The sequence below is a fragment of the Pituophis catenifer genome, unplaced genomic scaffold (assembly GCF_029215685.1).
Source record: "Pituophis catenifer annectens isolate HBS135680 unplaced genomic scaffold, rPitCat1.0.hap2 SCAF_7, whole genome shotgun sequence".
In the NCBI taxonomy this organism is placed as follows: Eukaryota; Metazoa; Chordata; class Lepidosauria; order Squamata; family Colubridae; genus Pituophis; species Pituophis catenifer.
Window position 1 is genome coordinate 55,191,071 of NW_027256887.1, and position 19,329 is coordinate 55,210,399.

Genomic DNA, 19,329 nt, shown 5'->3' on the forward strand with positions numbered 1-19,329 from the left:
TACTGCAGTGATTCACTTAGCAACGGTGGCAAGAAAGATTGCAAAATGGGGTAAAATTCATTTATCAGCCGTCTTACTTAGCAATGGAAATTTTGGGCTCAATTGTGTTGGTTAAGTGGAGAATGCATTTACATATCAAAGATTTCATCACTAACTTTTAACACTACATTCTGGAGCTAAGTGTTCATTTGGGAGAAAATCTAGAAAAACTCGATGAATAATTTGGTGAGCGAAAAATTACTCCTGTGCCCTTATTAGTGGGGAAGATATCCTGATATATACAGCATTACCCTAAATCCCGTTTATAGAAGCAACTTCTGAAAGAGCATGCAATTTTTAAACGAAACGCACCGCTTCGCGTTTCTCACAGAGTGGGAATGCAAACATTATTCTGCCACTGGATGGTCATGGACAAAGATTTGGGCGATCTCGCCACTACCGTACTTCGAAATGCCGGGACGCGATGCACCATCACGAAAGCCGAAGGAGCTCCGCGAGCGCCCGGGAGGACAAAGAAAGCGCGGGTGCCCGCCAGCCCCTCCCTTTGCTTCCCCCCACTCCCACTCGAGATCCTCCTGCCCCCGCCTCCCCTCTCCTCGCGCCGCCTGTTGGCCTGTCTCCTAGCAACCGTCCGCGTGCCGCCGCTTGAGCAGGAAGGCGAGGGAAGCGCCATGGCTGAGCTTCCCAAAAGAAGAGCGCGATCCCCGACTCTACCTCCCCCGGCCCCCGCCATTTTCTACGGCTCTGTGGATCCAAGAAACCCAGTGGTTCATCGATTCGAGTCCGACCTGAGTGATTGCCTGGGCATCCTCAAGCGGAAACGGGAAGCGGGGGCCGCGAGCTCCAAGGATCAGGAGCTGCACAGGCGAGGGTAAAGCGGAGAGGGACCTTCTGCTGGTTTCCCCACTCTGTCCAAGGCTGCCAAAGCCCCTCGCCTCCCGCTCCTTCCCCAGGGGCCACTCCCTCCTTTCCCGTCCTTCCCTATGTAGCAATTTCTGATTACTGAGTGGATTCAGCTGCATTTAACTTACCTGCATTTGTATTTGCATGCCAGCCTGTTAGCAGCGGCTGTTAAAAAACTAAGCAGGGTCGGACTTCGTTAATATTCGGGTGGGAAAGGAGCAAATAATCCGGGAAAGCGAAAAAAAAAAACCTTCCAGAAAAGCTTGTGGCTAACCCCATTTATTGTCAAGAAAACAACACGTCTTAGATAAACATCAGGAGTTCAGCATGACTCAAGGGAGACTTTACCTTTAACACTATGGAAAACAACAATTTGGAAAGTGTGATGCTGTAATTGCCATTTCCACTCCTCTCCAGCATCTGCCTAGAATATTTAGGCAGTAAAAAAAGCTTATCAAATGATGTTTCTCCCATCAGTGAAATATTTTATTCTAGTCTGTTGTGAAACTGTACCAAAGGCAGAGGAGCTTTACAAGAGGAGGATGAAAGAAAGATAATTTGATTTTTTTATTAAAATTAATTTATTTGATTACTGCGTTGCTAAAGCCATACTAGGTATTTCTTATAAGGTTTGGCTGTATTTGCATATGAAGAGTTATAATTTTTCACAAATCCAATTTCAATTATATTTTTTATTTGTTGAATTGGAACAAGGAGGCTTTTAGTTTTTAGAAGCTGGATTCTTCCTAGAAGTTACAAAGATGGGAAAGCCTTCCTAATATAAACATGTACCACATAGAAATTAATTAGGTGAATTAACAAACTGCAATAATACTACTTCAAGTGCAGTTGATATGTTTACTTTTGTGAGGCCAATGAGGAATGAGATCACAGAATGTCATGTCTCCTGGTTATGGTTTACAGAGGGTTTTTTCCCCCCCTAGAATCTTAAGTGAACTTCTTGTATGTCATTCTACTAGTTGTTTGTTCATATCAGCAGCATTTGCATGAGTAATTTGGTTGGAATAACATTTGTATCAATTGTCAGAGTGTACAAAACTACCAGAATAAAATTGATATCTGGCAGCTTCTTTTTGTAGTCATTATTTTTACTTTAGGAGTTGCTGTAGTAATTAGCTTATAGAAAAAAATGTATAAACCTTTAGAAATGAAGGAGCAAGTGATGGAAGTCTGATTTAAAATAGCCGCAAATTGATGAGAATAATTGATCAGCAGTTATGGATGTTGCTAGGCTGCTTTACAGCTTTCAGAAACCATTCTGCACTTCATTGCTCAGTGAATATTATTATTTATTTCTAAAAACTAGTTCCCCTCCTACACTCCGGCCCCCCATTTTCAGGTAAGAGGCTATTCCAAATGGCCAAGTCAGCTATAGTCATGCTTCAGTCCAGTGGTGGGTTTCAAAAAAATTTTTTTTTCAAAGAAATTTTTTATTTTTTAAAACAAAACATAAAACATAAATCCATCATCCATACAATTGCAAACAGTGTGTCAGTCAGTTACAAATCTTTTATGCCTCCTCACCATATTCATTACTACTAATTATCTAATTTCTCATATTACCAATCTAATAAGTTTGTTTGTAATATAATCCTCATTAATCATCAGTGGTGGGTTTCAACATTTTTTACTACTGGTTCTGTGGGTGTGGCTTGGTGAGCATGGCATGGATTGGTGGGCGTGGATTGGTGGGCGTGGCAGAGGAAGGATACTGTAAAATCTTCATTCCCTTCCCACTCCAGGGGAAGGTTACTGCAAAATCCCCATTTCCTCCCGATCAGCTGGGACTTAGGAGGCAGAGAATAGATGGGGGCGGGGCCAGTCAGAATTTTTACTACCGGTTCTCGAACTACTCAAACTTTCAGCTACTGGTTCTCCAGAACTGGTCAGAACCTGCTGAAACCCACCTCTGATTCAGTCCCACTACTAGGCTATAACATTTGAGGGAAGAGATCTGGAACATACTTACCCTATCTAACTTAGTGGAAGAGCAGACATTCTCAGGAAGGAGTAGTCTCTCTAATAATCTGACCCTGTATCATGTAGGGCTTTTAATGGTAATAACCAGTATCTTGAATTGCACCTGAAAAGCAATTGGAAGCCAGTTCAACTCACCAGTGGTATAAGATGGCAAACTGCAGAGTGCCCAGAACTGCACATGCAGTTGTAGACCCATGATTGCTTTCATAAAGGTCTCATTGAGAGAATGTTATAGTAATATAATTTTGGAAGTGTTTTAGATGTTGCTTGTTTTTATGTGATGCATGGCAGCATAAAACTATCTCTTGATTTTAGAGTTTCAGAAGTGTATTTCTGTTGGATCTCTTTTATCGCTTCTTTGCTTTTCCAACTTTTATTATAATCTACTGTTTACTTAGATCGCAAGGAGGTTTTATGGAAATAGTATTTCGATATTTTATGGTGTCTAAAACTTCTACAGACAACATATCAATCAAACGATAATTTAATAGGTTAAAATATTTCAGATATTTTGTAAATGTTACTGTTATTTATAACTTTTTTGGTCTTCAACTCAGAGTTAACTCCTGGTAACTGCTTGGAATAGTTCCCACAGTTTTCTTGGCAACATTTTTCAGTAGTGGTTTGCCACTTTCTAAAGCTGAGAGAAAGCAATTGACCCAAAGTCACCCCACTAGTATTGTGTCTCAGCCAGGAATAGAACTCACAGTCTGTTGGTTTCTAGCTTGATGCTTAGCTACTAGATGAAACTGGTGTTAATATATATGACTTAAATATCTGTTACTTTATAGATATTTATAAACAGTTTTCGTTGTTGGTATGGTTTGGAAATCCAGTAAAATATAACACTACTGTCTTATTGCCATTCTAAAAATATTAATCTGACAAGATTATTACCATACCTCTCAATAAGTGATTTCCTGTGGTTATTTTTATTTAGAACCACTTCTTTGTTCAATATCTGGAACAACTACAGGCCTCTACTCCCGGATTGGTATTACAATGAAACACTTGTGAAAATTGGTGATCAGCTTATGGAAATGAAAGTAAGTAATGATTCTGATGAATCACTTTTATTAGATTTCTGTTACATGTGTAGGCATGAATGTTCATCAAGTTGTACAAAATGATACTTCGTATATAATATTTTAATTCAGTTGGGTTCAATTCAGTTCAATTTTACATAGCAGGAATTGGAGATGCAAACAGGATCCTGTTGTAAAGAGAAAGTGGTTTTATTGAATATTAGGGAACTCTGAAACAGATGGGAAGAATGGTAGAAAGTTGCAAGGAGAAAAAGGAGTTGATAAAAGTTACTATACTTTATCCCATTTCTTTAGTCAGTGCTTCCACAGGTCTTCTTTAAAAGGATTGTCCACTTTTTCTCAGAAACAAACTCTATATGCAGAACATTTTAAGTATTAATTTCAGCAAACATACTATCTTAAAATGATAAACATTGATTGAAATCTTTTTAAAATTTGAATTTATTTCACACCATACTGCCTGCTTTCAGCATTTTATAATCCTAAATATGATTTAATTGTCTCAGCTTAGCCTTACATGATGTGCATTTTGGAAAACTACTATTATATGATTTTGTATTCCCAATTTTGAGCCCTGTTTCTTCCATTCTGTGTATAGGTAAGTAGTCTTTGACCTATTTACACTCATTCCTTCAGTGTCTGTCTGAAGTTTCAGTGGTACTGAACAAATGATAGTTATGACTGATCCTTAGAGTTTTTGCCATCCCAGCACCCCCATGGTCGCACGATTGCGATCTGGGTGATTGGCAACTGATTTGCTCTTATGAACACTTTGAGTACTCTCATGATTGCCATTTGCAACATTCCCTGCTGCCTTCCCCAGAAAGTCACTGTCCACCTGCACACCCTCTTCCAGTCCCTTTGTGTTCACTTTTCACTGGCCATTCATGTCCCCCACACCCTCATGCACTCTCTCCAACCTCCACTGTACATCTTACTAAGCTCCTTGTAATCTTGCACACCCTCCCTGCCGTTACTGCATGTCTCATGCACCATCTTGTATCTTCATGCACTTTTTCTGACCCTCACTGTGTCTCCCTTGTATCAGCACACACACTGTTGCTTCCTCTACCATACAGCAGCAGCCACTTACCTGCATGCAGGCTTGGGAGTTGCAAATCCCTTGTTGGCTTCTCCACTGACATGGATGGGGAATCTGGTTAAAAGTTGCTTTGTGTAATGACTATGGGATTTGATTAACAATGACAGCTCTTCAGTAATGGTTGTCACTTAGCAATGAAGTTGTGCTTTATGACTGCACCACTTAGGGATGGAAATTCTGGTGTCAATTAGCATCATAAATTGAGGACTTTCAATATATTTAATATTACTTAAAGATACCTATATTAACCTATTATTTTATTCATATTTGTTTTTTATATTTAATACAGATTTGTATGAAATCAATTTGAGTTACTTATGATCCTTATTTGAGGTATTATGCCTCTTAGTGTGTCTATTCTTTATCCTACCTAAGTCATAATCAAGTTTAAATTGTTTTGCTAAATAAGCATAAGTGTTTGGGTTTACACAGCACCAGTCATAAACTGTAAACCATTTAAACATAGTACATGCAATATACTGATCTAAAGCCAATGAACCATATGATGGCTATTACTGTGTATTAACTCAACTAGTATTGTATCAGTTGCTGTGAACTATAAGCAGCAGGGATAATTTTACTAATTTTGTCTGTATTAATGTTTCTTTTCAGTGAAAGTATTTAAAAAATTTACTTGAGACTGCTGTTATTTGGAATAAAGAAGAATTTAGTTTTAAGACTACTAAATAAATAACAAAGTATCCCAATGTCTTCTATACTGTATCAGCTGTATTCCTCAGTCTGGTTTCCTAATTTATAATATTTGCTTATTTGAAAATGAATTCCAGTGGATTCAGTTGTTATACAGTATGAGTTTATTGAATTTTAAATGTTTAAGTTTAAATATTCAATAAGTGTGCAAAATAACTGAATTAAGTATAATTAATTTTCAAGCGAATATTATAATTATTGCATTTTTATCCTACCTGTTTGTGTACAATTATCTATTAACAATTTTATGGAAAATATATGTAAAACACATTATTTTTGTTTTCAGGAACATAAGCTAGCATTTTTGTATTGCTATGAGCAGTATCTTCAACAAATTAGTGGTATAAATATAAACAAACCTGGATTAGATGCACATCAATTAAAGTCTAATTTTTTCCCAAATGGATTTAGAGATCAAAGTGCTACACGTACAGTGAGTATTTACAACAGCTGTTAATGTTATTTAATGTTTCTATAATTTGGCATTAATAAGGCTTCATGAAATAGGCCATGAATATGGCCCATATTATATTGCAAATGCATTAATTTGATGAGAAGAAAATATGTGATTTTTTTCCCCAAGATGATTACACTTCATTCTAGAAACAAGTTTAGAAAAATGAGAGCAGAAAGAAAATATAAGTAATGTCTTTCTTCCCTTGTAAAATCTATTCATAAATTGTGAGAGCAAAGTATTAGAAAGGTAATTTTCTCTCCCCCGCCCCCATAGTTAATTTCTGGATTTTGACAGTAAAGTATCTTGGATTACAGGTAGTCCTTGTTTAGGGACCCACAGTTGAGATAAGTAATTTGGTTGCTAAGTGATATAGTTGCTTAGTGGAAAACCATGTGACCACGACTCTGATTATGATTTTATTTCAGCTTTTCTTTTCTCCCCACTCCTCCACCCTTTGAAATGTTCATGCTGGCACTTGGATAATTAGCAAGAAGGGAAAGAATGTTTATATTTGCATTCATTGGAAAGGAAAGGACTACAAGAGAGTAAACTGGCACACAATGGGGAATATAGATTGAAAGAAATGCGCTAGAGCGAGTGGTTATCCCTCGGTCTTCCTGCACATCATCCTGCCTTGCTATCCACCCTTGGCCTTCACACATGCATGCTGTACTATTTCACCAACCTCTGGCCTTCGAGTGTGCATGTTCTGTGCTGCAGTACCCCCACTTCCCCTGCATCCCTCAACTCATACATGGTCTCCATTGGGTCTTCCAATCTCTCTCAGCTTCCCCAAACTCATGCTTGGCCTATGCTGGCTTTCCCCTTCCCCTTCCCCTTCCCAGCGGCCATGGCACATTTCCACAACCCCCATATTCCCCTGCATTCTTGTGCTCCTTACCTGGGATTCCCACTGCACCCCCACTTGATCTGCATGTCTTGAGTTTAAGATGGCCACCAGGACTCTGGCATTGCTGCTAAGCAATGCAGTTGTGTGATATTGCACTTTACAACTGCATTGCTTAGTGACAGTCCCAATTGCTGTCATCATTCAAGGGCTGCCTGTATTGTTTTATATTGGGGAGATATATCATATTTTCCTTCTGTACTGTAAATTACTTTTGCTCTATTGCAGATGTTTTGCAGACGGCAAAAAGGTTAGCCATCACTGTCATAGAGCATTCATTCATTTACTAGCTCATTTACTCTACTAATGTCTTCTGTAGCTCTCAATGGCTTACAGAATATAGAAAGCAAGAATTAAAACATCCACAAAGAGATTAAAACCAATTTGAATAAAAACATAATAACCATTCCAAAAAACCATGTAAAATAAAATATAAAAATAATGGAAGAAAAAGGACCCTACGAGAACAAGGCGGCATGAAATAGAAACCTTAGATAAGACCTCTGAAATATTTTTAACACTTCCTGTTAAACCAACAAGGAAGAAGCCAGCTTGTTCCCCTGTTGGGACACTGTTTCAAAGCATCAACATTGCCAATGTTTTATTGGGTCCTTCTTTACATTTAAATATAGATCAATAAAACCATTGCCCTAAACAAGCATTAAATGATACCAAAGTTTATTAGACAAATAGTGAAGGATTTAAATATCAAAGGATAAAAAAGCAAAATAATCTTGAAAGAAGGAGGAGTAAATGGATGTTGTAAAATAGGACCAAGAAAGAAGTTGAATGCTATAAGAATGATCTGAGTACTGTTGGAAGAAATATTCATCTGGTTCAGTTCCAAGTAGTGAGAAAGACATTGGAAACATGGAGGCTGATTGGAAAGATGGTTTAATGGTGAAGCACATGTGATTCTGGGTAGCTGACTCCACATGGAGTGGAGAGTGAGGGTTATTTATACCCTCTCTGGGCTTTGAACTTGAGCTTCCTGTTCCTGTGGCAAGAGCATGTATTCTCTTGGTTGCTGCCAGACTCCCATGGGGCTATGCAGGGATCATAGCTAATTTTGTAGGTTATCTGAATCAAGCTTGGTTGAAGTTTGGGCTGATGCAATGAAGGGGCTTGTTGTGCAGTTCCTATTGTGGCTGAATGGCTTTTCCCTGAAGGATAATCCTGTCATCCTGGAGCTAAATGTCTTTTGTTTTGTAGATAGGCTGACCCAGTCTTTCTTAATGGGCACTAAATATCTGCTGGGCGCAGGGAGCTGAATATCTGCTGGGGCAGGGAGTTTCTGTCTCCCTTAAGATTTCCATTTCTCTTTTAGGGGAAATATAATATTCTGCTTTTTAAAATATTTCTCAAAATATTTCATTCTTCTAGGAGGGGTGATTTCCCTCAGTACTATTGGCGGGGCAATAAAATAATTGGAAAAAGGTGTAGAAATCACATTGACACATTTTGATGATATATTTCTGATTTCAGTAATTTCTTATCGTTTATATTAGCTCCATGTTCTGCAAGCAAGGAATATTTGCCTTTATAAAATAGTATGTGATAAAGACAGTGATCTCCTAAATCAAGACTCTGTGAAGACATGTTTTAGTATCTTAACCGTACTGCAACTCGTCATGCAGATGACTTTGCCCCATGAACACTTATGTTGGATCGTCTACAATGGTATGCCACATTTTTAAAACTCCGAATGTAGTCCTAAATATTAAATATTGTCTTATGCCCCATATTGGAGGAATCTTTTGAAATTTCAACACGATTTCCAATTTGAGAGTTTATATATTTAATAAATTTGTTTGCCACTCATCTTTCTTTGAAGCAACTCTTTTTAAACAGTTAAATCATCTGATGAAGGATTTCACATTTCTCTTTACCTTTAATAATTTTCTGTATCATATTTTCAATGTTGATAGAAATGTAATGGGATACTGTGTTTTTAAAAATATTAACACTAGTATGTAAAATGTGTACAACTGAGAGGATAGTTCATATTTTGGAATTGCTAATGTTTAGGAAAAGCATCATAAAAATATTTAAAATTGAGATATTTTAATAGGGTGATACATTATATAGCCGTGATAGCGAACCTATGGCACAGGTAGCCATATCGGTGGGCATGCGAGCTCAGTTGATTTTCGGGCCTTCTGGACCCACCAGAAGTAGGGAAACAGGCTGTTTCCTGACTCCAGAGGGAATTCGGGGGATGGTGGGGAAGGCCCGTTTTTCTCTCTCCCCAGGCTCCAGAGCTTTTCTAGGAGTCTGGGGAGGGCGAAAACGGCCTGTTTGTCAACTTCCGGCGGGGAGAGCGGGGCGGGGGTCGCATGCATGGGGGTGGGGCACATAGAATTATGGGTGTGGGCATGCACGTGCGTGACACTCCCCCTGCTCCTTCCTGCTCCTGGCACATGATGGCAAGCCATCACTGTTATATAGTATCAAGAATTTTATTACATATAAGATTCTGTACATTGTTCATAAGATATTTGAATTGTAGAAATGATACAGTTAGGATGTAAAATATTGCACCATTTTAATAAATATTTTTGGTTCATTTGTAAATAAACAGGTTGGATAAAAATAAAGATAGCTTGTAATTTATTCACAAAATTCATCACAATAAAGAACTATGGTGTTTATATGTTCCAATATTTTTTCTTATAGGTACAGTTCATATGTATACCATATGTAGGCACTTGATGACTATAGGCCAATCAGCTAAGGTACATGAAATAAAGTATTAGCATTTATCTGTTTGCCTGTTCTTTATCAAAATATTTTTAAAATTACTATTCATTGTGTGTTGGGGAATGTCTAAACTTTTATTTGCATTACAAATATGTATTGTTAAAATGCATTCCTTAAATAATAACAAGAAACCAAAACTTATTTTTTGAATAGGAAACTTTTAACTATAGAGATAATTAGGAAGAAAGATGTGTTTGCTCCAGAAGAGAAACTTTGCTTATAAAAGGGAAGGGGGAGGGGAGAGAGGGGGTGAGGGGGGGTGAGGGACATGCTTTCACAGGGATCAGATTTAGAAACAAGTAAGAAAATTGGGAATCCATTTTCAGAATGACTGCCTTGTCATTTTAATGTATGATTTATTAATCATATTTATTGTCTTTGTATTTAAATATGCATTATTATTTGAACTTAGAGGAAAGCTCCAAAAGGGTCCTGTGCATCATTGGAATGTGCTTTAATGGCTAAATCAGGAGTCCCCAATCCCCGGGCCATGACCTGGTACTTTTCTGTGGCCCGTTTGGAACTGGGCTTTGTGAGTCGCAGGTACACGCGCTTGCGCGCACAGCTCCATTTGCATGAACAACAGGTACTCACACTTACGGCTGAAGCTTCATTTGTGCCTGCGTTTGTGCAAATGGAGCTGCGTATGCAAGCGTGTGTGCGTACTACTCACACACAACCATTTCCTCTGTCCCCCCACCCCCCCGCTGGTCAGCAAAGGTTGGAGACCTCTTGGTTAAATGACTTGTGATGCTGTTTTCTGTTACAAGAATATGTACTTGTCCTTTGTGACTGTTAAGAGAGTTCTTATCTCATGCCAGGAGAAAGCATGATATTATCAATAAGGCTATGGAAAAATCTGATTCAGAATATTTAATCTTGCCCCTTTTGATTTGTGGTTGATTTGTGAACAAAATGTCAAATTAGGACTTGCTTGACTATGGATCCCCTTTTCTTTAAAAGTAATTATCTGTTTTCCTTTTTCCTTTTTCTTTTTGCTGACTATATAGGACTGATAGCTCTCTGGGGAAGTTCAAAACAAATAATATTTAAATAAGTATAAAACTTGCCTTAAGAATGTGAGAACTAAGATGGGTTCAGAACTATAAAGATGTGATCATGGAATATTTATAAAATATACTGTATATATAGTCCTGTACATATTTTTATTATTTTGTGCTTTCACATGTTCAAAATAAACTTAATATAAAAAAATATTATACTGCACAACTATGTGCAGTATAAAAATTACATGGTTATATAGAGGACTCTTATTGTATTAGGTTGAATTCCAATGCCATCTAGTGGCTATTTTTCACAGTTACATTTTTTTTCTTTAGCTTGAAAAAAGTTGGTTAAAAAGATACTGTATTATAGATGCCTTCATTACTATGCAGGATAATTTAAAACAAAAAATATTAATTTTAGGAACATCAGCCAAGCCAATAAATTTTCATTATAAAAGGAGAAATGTTATCAGTTCTCTTCCAGTATCTAAATTTTAATTTGCCTTTGGGGACCAGGCAATTGCTCTTAACAAACATGATAGATTTTTCTCTTTTTAGTATCTAAATGTGTACATGGAGATTAAATTAACTTTCTTGAAATTCTATTTTGAACATAGCAAAATTAGTATTTTTCTGATCAATCTGTGTTCGCTATACTGTCATTATTTCATGAAAAGCATTCCCATTAATTAATTAATTAATTAATTAATTAATTAATTAATTAATTAAATTTGTATACTGCCCTTCTCCCGAGGGACTCAGGGCGGTGAACAGCCAAATAAAATACATATAATATAAATGCTAAAAAACCATTAAAATACAATTAAATAATTGGTAATTAGTAATGATTAATACATACATACATACATACTGTATGTGTGTGGCTGTGGGTCTGTGCATTAGCATATGTGCCTTCGATTCAGTATTGACTTCTGGTAACTGCCTTGTCTAGTTCCTGTAGTTTTCTTGGCCAGGCAGGGAAAGTTAAACTATATCATTCTCTGATATCTTAATGAATGAATTAGAAAAAGAGCTGCACCAGAAAAAGGGGTGTTTCTGCATTCATAAAGATATTTTGTTAGTAGTAACCATCAATTTACCTTTGTACTTAACTATTAGTTACCAGCTCTAAGTGAAGAATTTGAATATGTATACCCCTGTACTCTAAATACTCCAAGGGCCTAATTATCATTAAAATAAAGCAAGCCTTCAGTCCCTCCCTTCAATTTAAAACTGAACTTTGAGATACGATTTAGGACTTTCTTTATGTGAAAACACTACTCCCTAATTTTATGCTTGAACCTGGGAAGAGAGGATGGTCTCTGAATTTGTGTTCTATTTGAGAAGGAGAATGTAAGGGTATTAACTTAAGTGACAAATAACATATCTGGAGAAGGTATGTGATTTATACACTCAAGCTTGGTAGCCAAAGGTAGTCAAAATTTGGTCTATAACTTGAAATGCCTATATTAAAATATCAAAGAAAAAATAATCAGTCTGGTTTATTAATAAAGGGACACTTTTTTTAATAGGTACTGGAATATTTATTGTGGGCATCAGTATGTATGGAATCATCAATTCCACTTTTAGCTGTACACTATTTGACATGGAGAGCCACTCTGTACAGTGCTGTTTGTCAGTGTTACTATGATTGCCAATCTGGTATTCATGGAGAGGTAATAATCTCTATTTTAACTTTTATTAAAATATGTAAAAGATACTGCTGTTTGAGCTGCTCTGTAAAGCATAGCTAAAAGGAGTTTGCTTTATATTCCTCATTTAGGATAGGAATTGTTTAATATTTGGGATTTATCAGTCTATATTTAGGATAGGAATCATTTACATGAAAATTTAGGATTTTAATACATTCTTTATAGGAAATTGATTAATTGCCTCTGGCATTTTTCCTTTTTCTGCTTCCTAATCTTTTGAATTATAAGTATTATCAGATTTGGGTTTCAGTGCACAACCAACTTATTACTACTTTTCTAAATAGTAAGACCATCATTTTTATTTGTTCCTTCTAATTTCTTGCTACTATGAGGTATCAATTATTTTTGGTATTACTAATCAAACAAATTTTTTCTATCCTGCCTATAGGATAAATTCTCATCTGCTTTTCCCCCATTCATTGTTTTTTATATGCCCAATGTAGTCTCTCTAATGTGTTTCCAGTTTTGCTCAGTCTATTTGCTCATGGAGGATTTGAGCAGAATGACATTTGCATCCCGGGTATTGCCAGTGTTTCCAAAATCCTCCCCCAGCCTTGTTCCCTTTAGTACTTGCAATCGGACTATGATAGGGTGTGGAGTGTTGCATATAACGTCAGTTGGACTGCTAGGTTAAAATGGACAGACAATATTGCCATTTCATTTCTCTACCTGTTGTGTCCTTGCTAAAAAGGGAAAATTTCAAACATTATTATGCGAAAGTTTCAGAGTGCGTTTAATAAATGAATGAATATATTATGTTATAGGTATTTGCACGGCGTGGTTTGATTAAAATTGATGAACTAAAGCAAATGGAGTTTATGAGTTCATCACCTCTGAGTATAGAAACAAAGAAAAAATTCAAAGAAGCAACTGTGAAGGTATATATTTTTCATAAAGATTACCATAATTAAAAACAGAAGTAATATAATAATTATGCATTTCTTACTTTGAGCCAGATGGCAGCAATGATTTTTAAAAGAACAGTATTTGAACCAAGAAGGCGACCAAAAGGAGTTCTGAGACCAAGAATAAAAGCTAATCTGAAAGAAGCACAGCATGTAAGTTTTACGAATGTTGGCTTGTCCTGGCCAGGAGTAGGAGCTCATGAAGGTGACTTTCCTGTCTGTCTGTCTGTCTGTCTGTCTGTCTGTCTGTCTGTCTGTCTACTTAGAAATAAATCCCTTTGAGCTCAATGAGACTTATTCTCAGGTGAGTAGATAGAGATTGTAGCATTAGAATACCTGTTTTTGAAAAAATTTGGGGCTCAACTGAAAGTTTTATATTATTGATGCTTCTAGATTCTGTCCCTTCTTGAAAAACGGAACTCTTTAAAAAGAGATATTTACATTGGAACATAACTCTTCATTCTGCCAGGTCTTGTTTTTTCGTGCTGTCTGAAATTACAAATAAGCACTAATATATTTGAAACCACTACCTGATGTGTAGATTTCTCAGGGGAATCTGGCTGTAACTCCAGAAAGAAATTTTGAGAACCCAGTTGCTGTCAGTGCCTGGCCTTAGAAACTTTTACTACTAGCCTTTTGAATCTTACTCATTTGCCTCTCCCATTTGTATAAAGGCCAGAATCATGACCTTTAATAATTAAATGGCATAGTGTGTTATACATATGCACACTGTTTGCAGCATGTTTTATCTTTCCTTCCCAGTAATTAATTTTTAAAAAAAGAATCAGGTTTATAACATTTTGCTTCTTATAATGGATTAAAAATGACAGGGAAGTTTCACTTGACACCGAATTCTACAATATAACATTCAGCAGTTATGGTAACTGTTTTATAGAAATGTATTACTGTAGTTCAATTTATTTGAAATACAACATGATCCTTTATATTTTTATTTTATTTTAGCTGCCTTGGCCTCGTACCATCACAGAACGGTTGCTGATGGAAATATTTGATTGCAATTCATCAATTTTTTTTGCCATTATGGAAGCTCTGTTTGATAAAAACAGACGGACCCTTATTCCTGGACCTTCTGTTCCTGATGAAATAGAAGTGCGTGACATTATTTCAGAACTCTGTTTTGCAGGCGCGGATATTCTTGAAGGTAATTGTATATATATAATATATGATAGAATGGTAAAAAAAAATAGAATTTCAGTGCTCTATACAAAATTAAGAGGTTAACTTTCCTCAAACAGGCCACTTTCCAGATGTATGGACTTCGATTACCAGGGTTCTTAGCAATAACTATGATATATATATATATATATATATATATATATATATATATATATATATATATATATATATATATATATTCTCTTCTATTGGTATCAGTCTGATTTCCCTAGAATATATAATATTCAATTCCTTAACCATCATAGTTATTGCTAAGAACCCTGATCTATCTATCTATCTATCTATCTATCTATCTATCTATCTATCTATCTATCTTAGACAGAGGTTTGATCAGTATTCCATGGTCAACAAGTCAAATTGTGAAAGGATAGGAAATTATTTTCCAGGTGTCTAACATTTAAATAAGTGTTGCCTGCTTAGAATTGTGGGTAAACTGAAACATAATTTCTACCTCTGTTGGAGAAGAGAAAACAGATCAGACCTGAAAGCAAATCAGACCTGAAAAATACCATTTGGCTTTCAATTGGCACATTATAGAAGAATGAAAAGGTGCTTTTTAGGAAATGATCTCATTGTCTAAGCTGAGCCTTTTTTTTTTTTTTAATTTGATTTATATGCCGCCCTTCTCCGGAGAGTCAGGGTGGCTTACAATGCGCTAAGCAATAGCCTTGTCCTTAAGCCTGTTAGCAACAACCAGTTTATAGTGCAACCCAGAAGATTTTCACCAAGGCAAAAATTCTAGAGATTTATCTTTCAGGACTGACTGCTACAATGTTGAATTAGTTTTCCTTGGTATGTGTGTGGGGTCTTGGAGATGAAACTGCTAGTGCCCTGCACTTAAGGTGAAATTAGCTCCAGTAATGGGCTTTTTTTGCGAACCTTTTAATAGCTATGGAAGTTCCATTTATTTAATTGATTGGGCTGTAATGTAAGATGTACAGTAATGTAAGACTTCAGATGTACCATTTCACCATGCTGTGTTCATACTGTATATATGTCTAAAACAGAATGAAGCTTGAAAACTCTTGAGATCTAATTTCTCTTTTTTTCAAGAGACCAGTAGATCCCCAAGTTGATCTTGCAGTTGCTATGCCAATTCTGGAACTTCTTTCTCTCTGCATGTATTTTTAAATGTTTTTTATACATTTGCAGATGCTTGTGCATCTTAAGCCTAAAACATACAGGGAGAACTCAGCTTGGAAACAGCAAATCTGGGAGGGACTTCTATTGATGTGCTTGTGAGCTTACTGATCCTGCATGCACTTTTCATTGTCTATTAACATATATTTGGCCCCTCTGTTTTGTGGATATTCCCATTAACAATCTTTAAGAATTAATAGACTGTGCTGGTCAGGTGTTTTATAAGCCAAAAGTAAAGTGGCCATGTGGGGGCAATGCTTGAGGAGGGACATTCCTGTAGCAGATTTGTCAAGTCAAGGAGTTGAACAGGTATTAAATAATATATAGTATTTAAAATTTGTTTTATTATTCTGTTTGTTTCCTAGTATGATTTGATTGCTTATTAGTAACCTATGACTATTATGAAGTGTTGTATCTTATGATTCTTGATGAATGTATTTTTCTTTTTTCTTTTTTTCCTTTTATGTACACTGAGAGCATATGCACCAAAGGCAAATTCCTTTTGAGTCCAATCACACTTGTTCTGTTCTGTTCTGTTCTGTTCTGTTCTGTTCTGTTCTGTTCTACTCTACTCTACTCTACTCTACTCTACTCTACTCTACTCTATTCTATTCTGAAGAGGTTTATGTTTTTTTAAGGTGGTGGCATCAATGTTGCAATTAACACTTCTGAAGTCTCTTCAATAATAAATACTTCATCACTTATGCAGCAGATATTAGCAGGTATTTTTAAAATTTTTACAGTGCTTAATTAATTAAAATGATGAAATGTTTATATAAGATAGTGCTTTATAAGACAAGTCATAATTATAATTTTACTGCAGATAAAAATGTTTGGACACCTGTTAAACTACCTCCTACTCCTTTAAAAAAAACCTAGTAATTTGGCAGTTTAGGTGATCATATATTTATATTTATATTTATATTTATATTTATATTTATATTTATATTTATATTTATATTTATATTTATATTTATATATATGTTTATAGCTTTTAAAAGAACAAAGAAAAAGAACAAAAGGAACAAAACACAAAAATACATACATTATTAAAAATAAATGACAAGAGTTTTAAAAAAGATGAAAAAGATACAACAGAAAAAATGAAAATCCCTTAATATAAAGTATAATATGTTGCTATAATAAATAGAATAACAGAGACAGATGAGGAAGGGGGCCATGTCGTTATTCTTTCATCTTTAAGGCGTTTACTAGCTAGCCATGCAGTGGAGTACTTCAGTGCATGGAGCATTGTCCTGCTTAAAAATCATGGTCTTCTTGAAATATGCAGACATTTTCCTGTACCACTGCTTGAACAAAGTGTCTTCTAAAAACTGGCAGTAAGTTTGGAGTGGATTTTGAGTCCAACTTCAACCTGAAAAGGTCCAACTAGCTTATCAATTTCAAGAGTGCTACATCCCAAACTTCTGGCTGATGTCAAAGCGAGATCAGACGTGAGGTGTGGTTCTCTGCACTCTCACACTGAGTTATCCCTGTTGGAGGGCTCTGAAAGGAGCTAAAGCCACCCTGTCGGGGTGGTGAAGTAAAGAGGGGCGCTCTGCAGGCCACAGAGAGCCGCAACTCTCCTGCTTGACCCAGGGCTTCTTCCCTCTCATCCATGACAAGAAGAAGAGGCAGCCATCATGGCTGCAATGAAGCTGGGACAGCTGAGGCAACAAAGAAATGTGCAGGAGTGGTGTAGATGAACAGTGACTGGAGCTGGGTGAGAAGATTCCTTTTTTATTTAGACCTTAACTTTAAAAGAAAAAAGAAGAAGAAAATTGAGGAAAAGAAACTCTAAGGACTATTTCTTAAAGTGGTGAATTACCATAGAGAGAAAAATCCTATGTCAGGGTTCCAAGGAACATCCCCAACAAAATAAACCTCTGAGGCCTGAGGTTCCTCAAAGCTCCAATTTATTAGAGATGTCATGTTGACACATCTGGGAAAACTCGAATCTGAAAGCTTCCAGTTTTCCCCACCCAGCTAAGAGTTCACAGCCCTGCCCCACACCCACAAGTTCATCACATTGTCCAATCAACTCTTCACACTCTACTGGATACAATCTTCAGGCAGTCTCCATCAGACGCAGGCAAAAGTCCTTGAATACGGAATGTTTTTATGACTAACTTTCTACTGCTTCAACAACAACCCCCTCCCAACTTCTCCAGTTAAAATATGTGGCAGTTTAGAAGCAAAAAGAAAATTGTCTTCCAAAACTGACATCCTAGACCCAAAAGAAAGTGACTAAGGGGAGAAAAGCTAAAGACCTTTTAAAACATAGAAAATTGGATTTTTAACTGGGTAGGCGTTGTTCTGAAAAGGCTGAAAAGGTTCTGAAAAGGTTCTAAAATGCTGCAACTATCTACTTGAATAGCTGACTTTGCTTCCATAAATTGAATTAAATTTGGATTAGTCAGACACTAATTACTCAAAAGAACGCTGAAACCTAAGCTGAGGGTGCCAACTATTGGTAAATGGAAAATATATCATACCTCTACAAGCCTGCAAAATTTCAGATAAGAGAAATAAACAACATCCATCTGGAGGACAGTGGTGATACTCACTGTTCTATAACTATCTACTTTATGATTACTGGACTCTTTTTTTTTTTTAATTTGATTTATATGCCGCCCTTCTCCGGAGACTCAGGGCGGCTTACAATGCGTTAAGCAATAGCCTTCATTCTTTTGTATATTTTATACAAAGTCAGCTTATTGCCCCCACAAACTGGGTCCTCATTTCACCTATCTTAGAAAGGATGGAAGGCTGAGTCAACCTTGAGCCTTGGAGAGATTCAAACCAGCAGAAATTGCAGGCAGCTGTGTTAATAACAGGGTGCACTAAACCACTGTACTATCAAGGCTCAACAAGGAAGACTTTTAAGTAAAGTAAGTGACTTGATTTTTGGAAAGCTGCCTGGACTACTTAAATGGAACAGATTAATAATCCTGTGATGTAAAGAACTATGATTATTGAACTTTCTGAAGAGCAATATTGGACCTGAATATATTGTTTTTGGACTATTGAGTGAGAGCGGGTTTTACCAAAATAAGATAAGATGCTCCTTCAGGGGGAAAAGAGTGAGATTTTAAAAGAAATGGTGTTGATGTTTCAAAGCATTAGGGATACTATGACAAAGAATCACAGAGAGATAAAGAACTTAGTGCAAGTCATAAATAGGAAAATAGAAAATATCCTACAACTGATAATGAATGAAGATCAAAGAGTTCAGGAAAGAGAGGAGACAACAGAAAGAATGGAGGAAAAGATAGAACAAATAAGCAAATAAAGCAAAGAGATGAGAAGGAGAAGACGATAAAGATAATGACTGATGAAATAAACAAAGGGAAAAGTATTTTAAGAGATTTAAAAATGGAGTCGGATAAGCTGGAAGATACTTTTGAAGGTGAGATAGGTGCTTGGGTGGACAGTCTGGAGACCTGGCAGCTTAGGGGGATAGAGATGGGAGAAATATTTA

General features: G+C 36.4%; 1 protein-coding gene across 1 annotated transcript in view; it reads left to right on the forward strand.

Moving 5' to 3' along the window:
* Nucleotides 1-671: 671 nt before the first annotated feature.
* Nucleotides 672-19,329, forward strand: part of CFAP54 (cilia and flagella associated protein 54) — a 135,277-nt gene continuing 116,619 nt past the window's right edge. Inside the window, exons 1-10 of the mRNA XM_070947348.1 lie at nt 672-871; nt 3,845-3,950; nt 6,050-6,196; nt 8,636-8,807; nt 9,804-9,862; nt 12,427-12,570; nt 13,371-13,484; nt 13,563-13,664; nt 14,475-14,673; nt 16,487-16,570. Coding sequence (XP_070803449.1) covers nt 672-871; nt 3,845-3,950; nt 6,050-6,196; nt 8,636-8,807; nt 9,804-9,862; nt 12,427-12,570; nt 13,371-13,484; nt 13,563-13,664; nt 14,475-14,673; nt 16,487-16,570 — 1,327 coding nt within the window. The remainder of the gene's footprint in view (nt 872-3,844; nt 3,951-6,049; nt 6,197-8,635; nt 8,808-9,803; nt 9,863-12,426; nt 12,571-13,370; nt 13,485-13,562; nt 13,665-14,474; nt 14,674-16,486; nt 16,571-19,329) is intronic.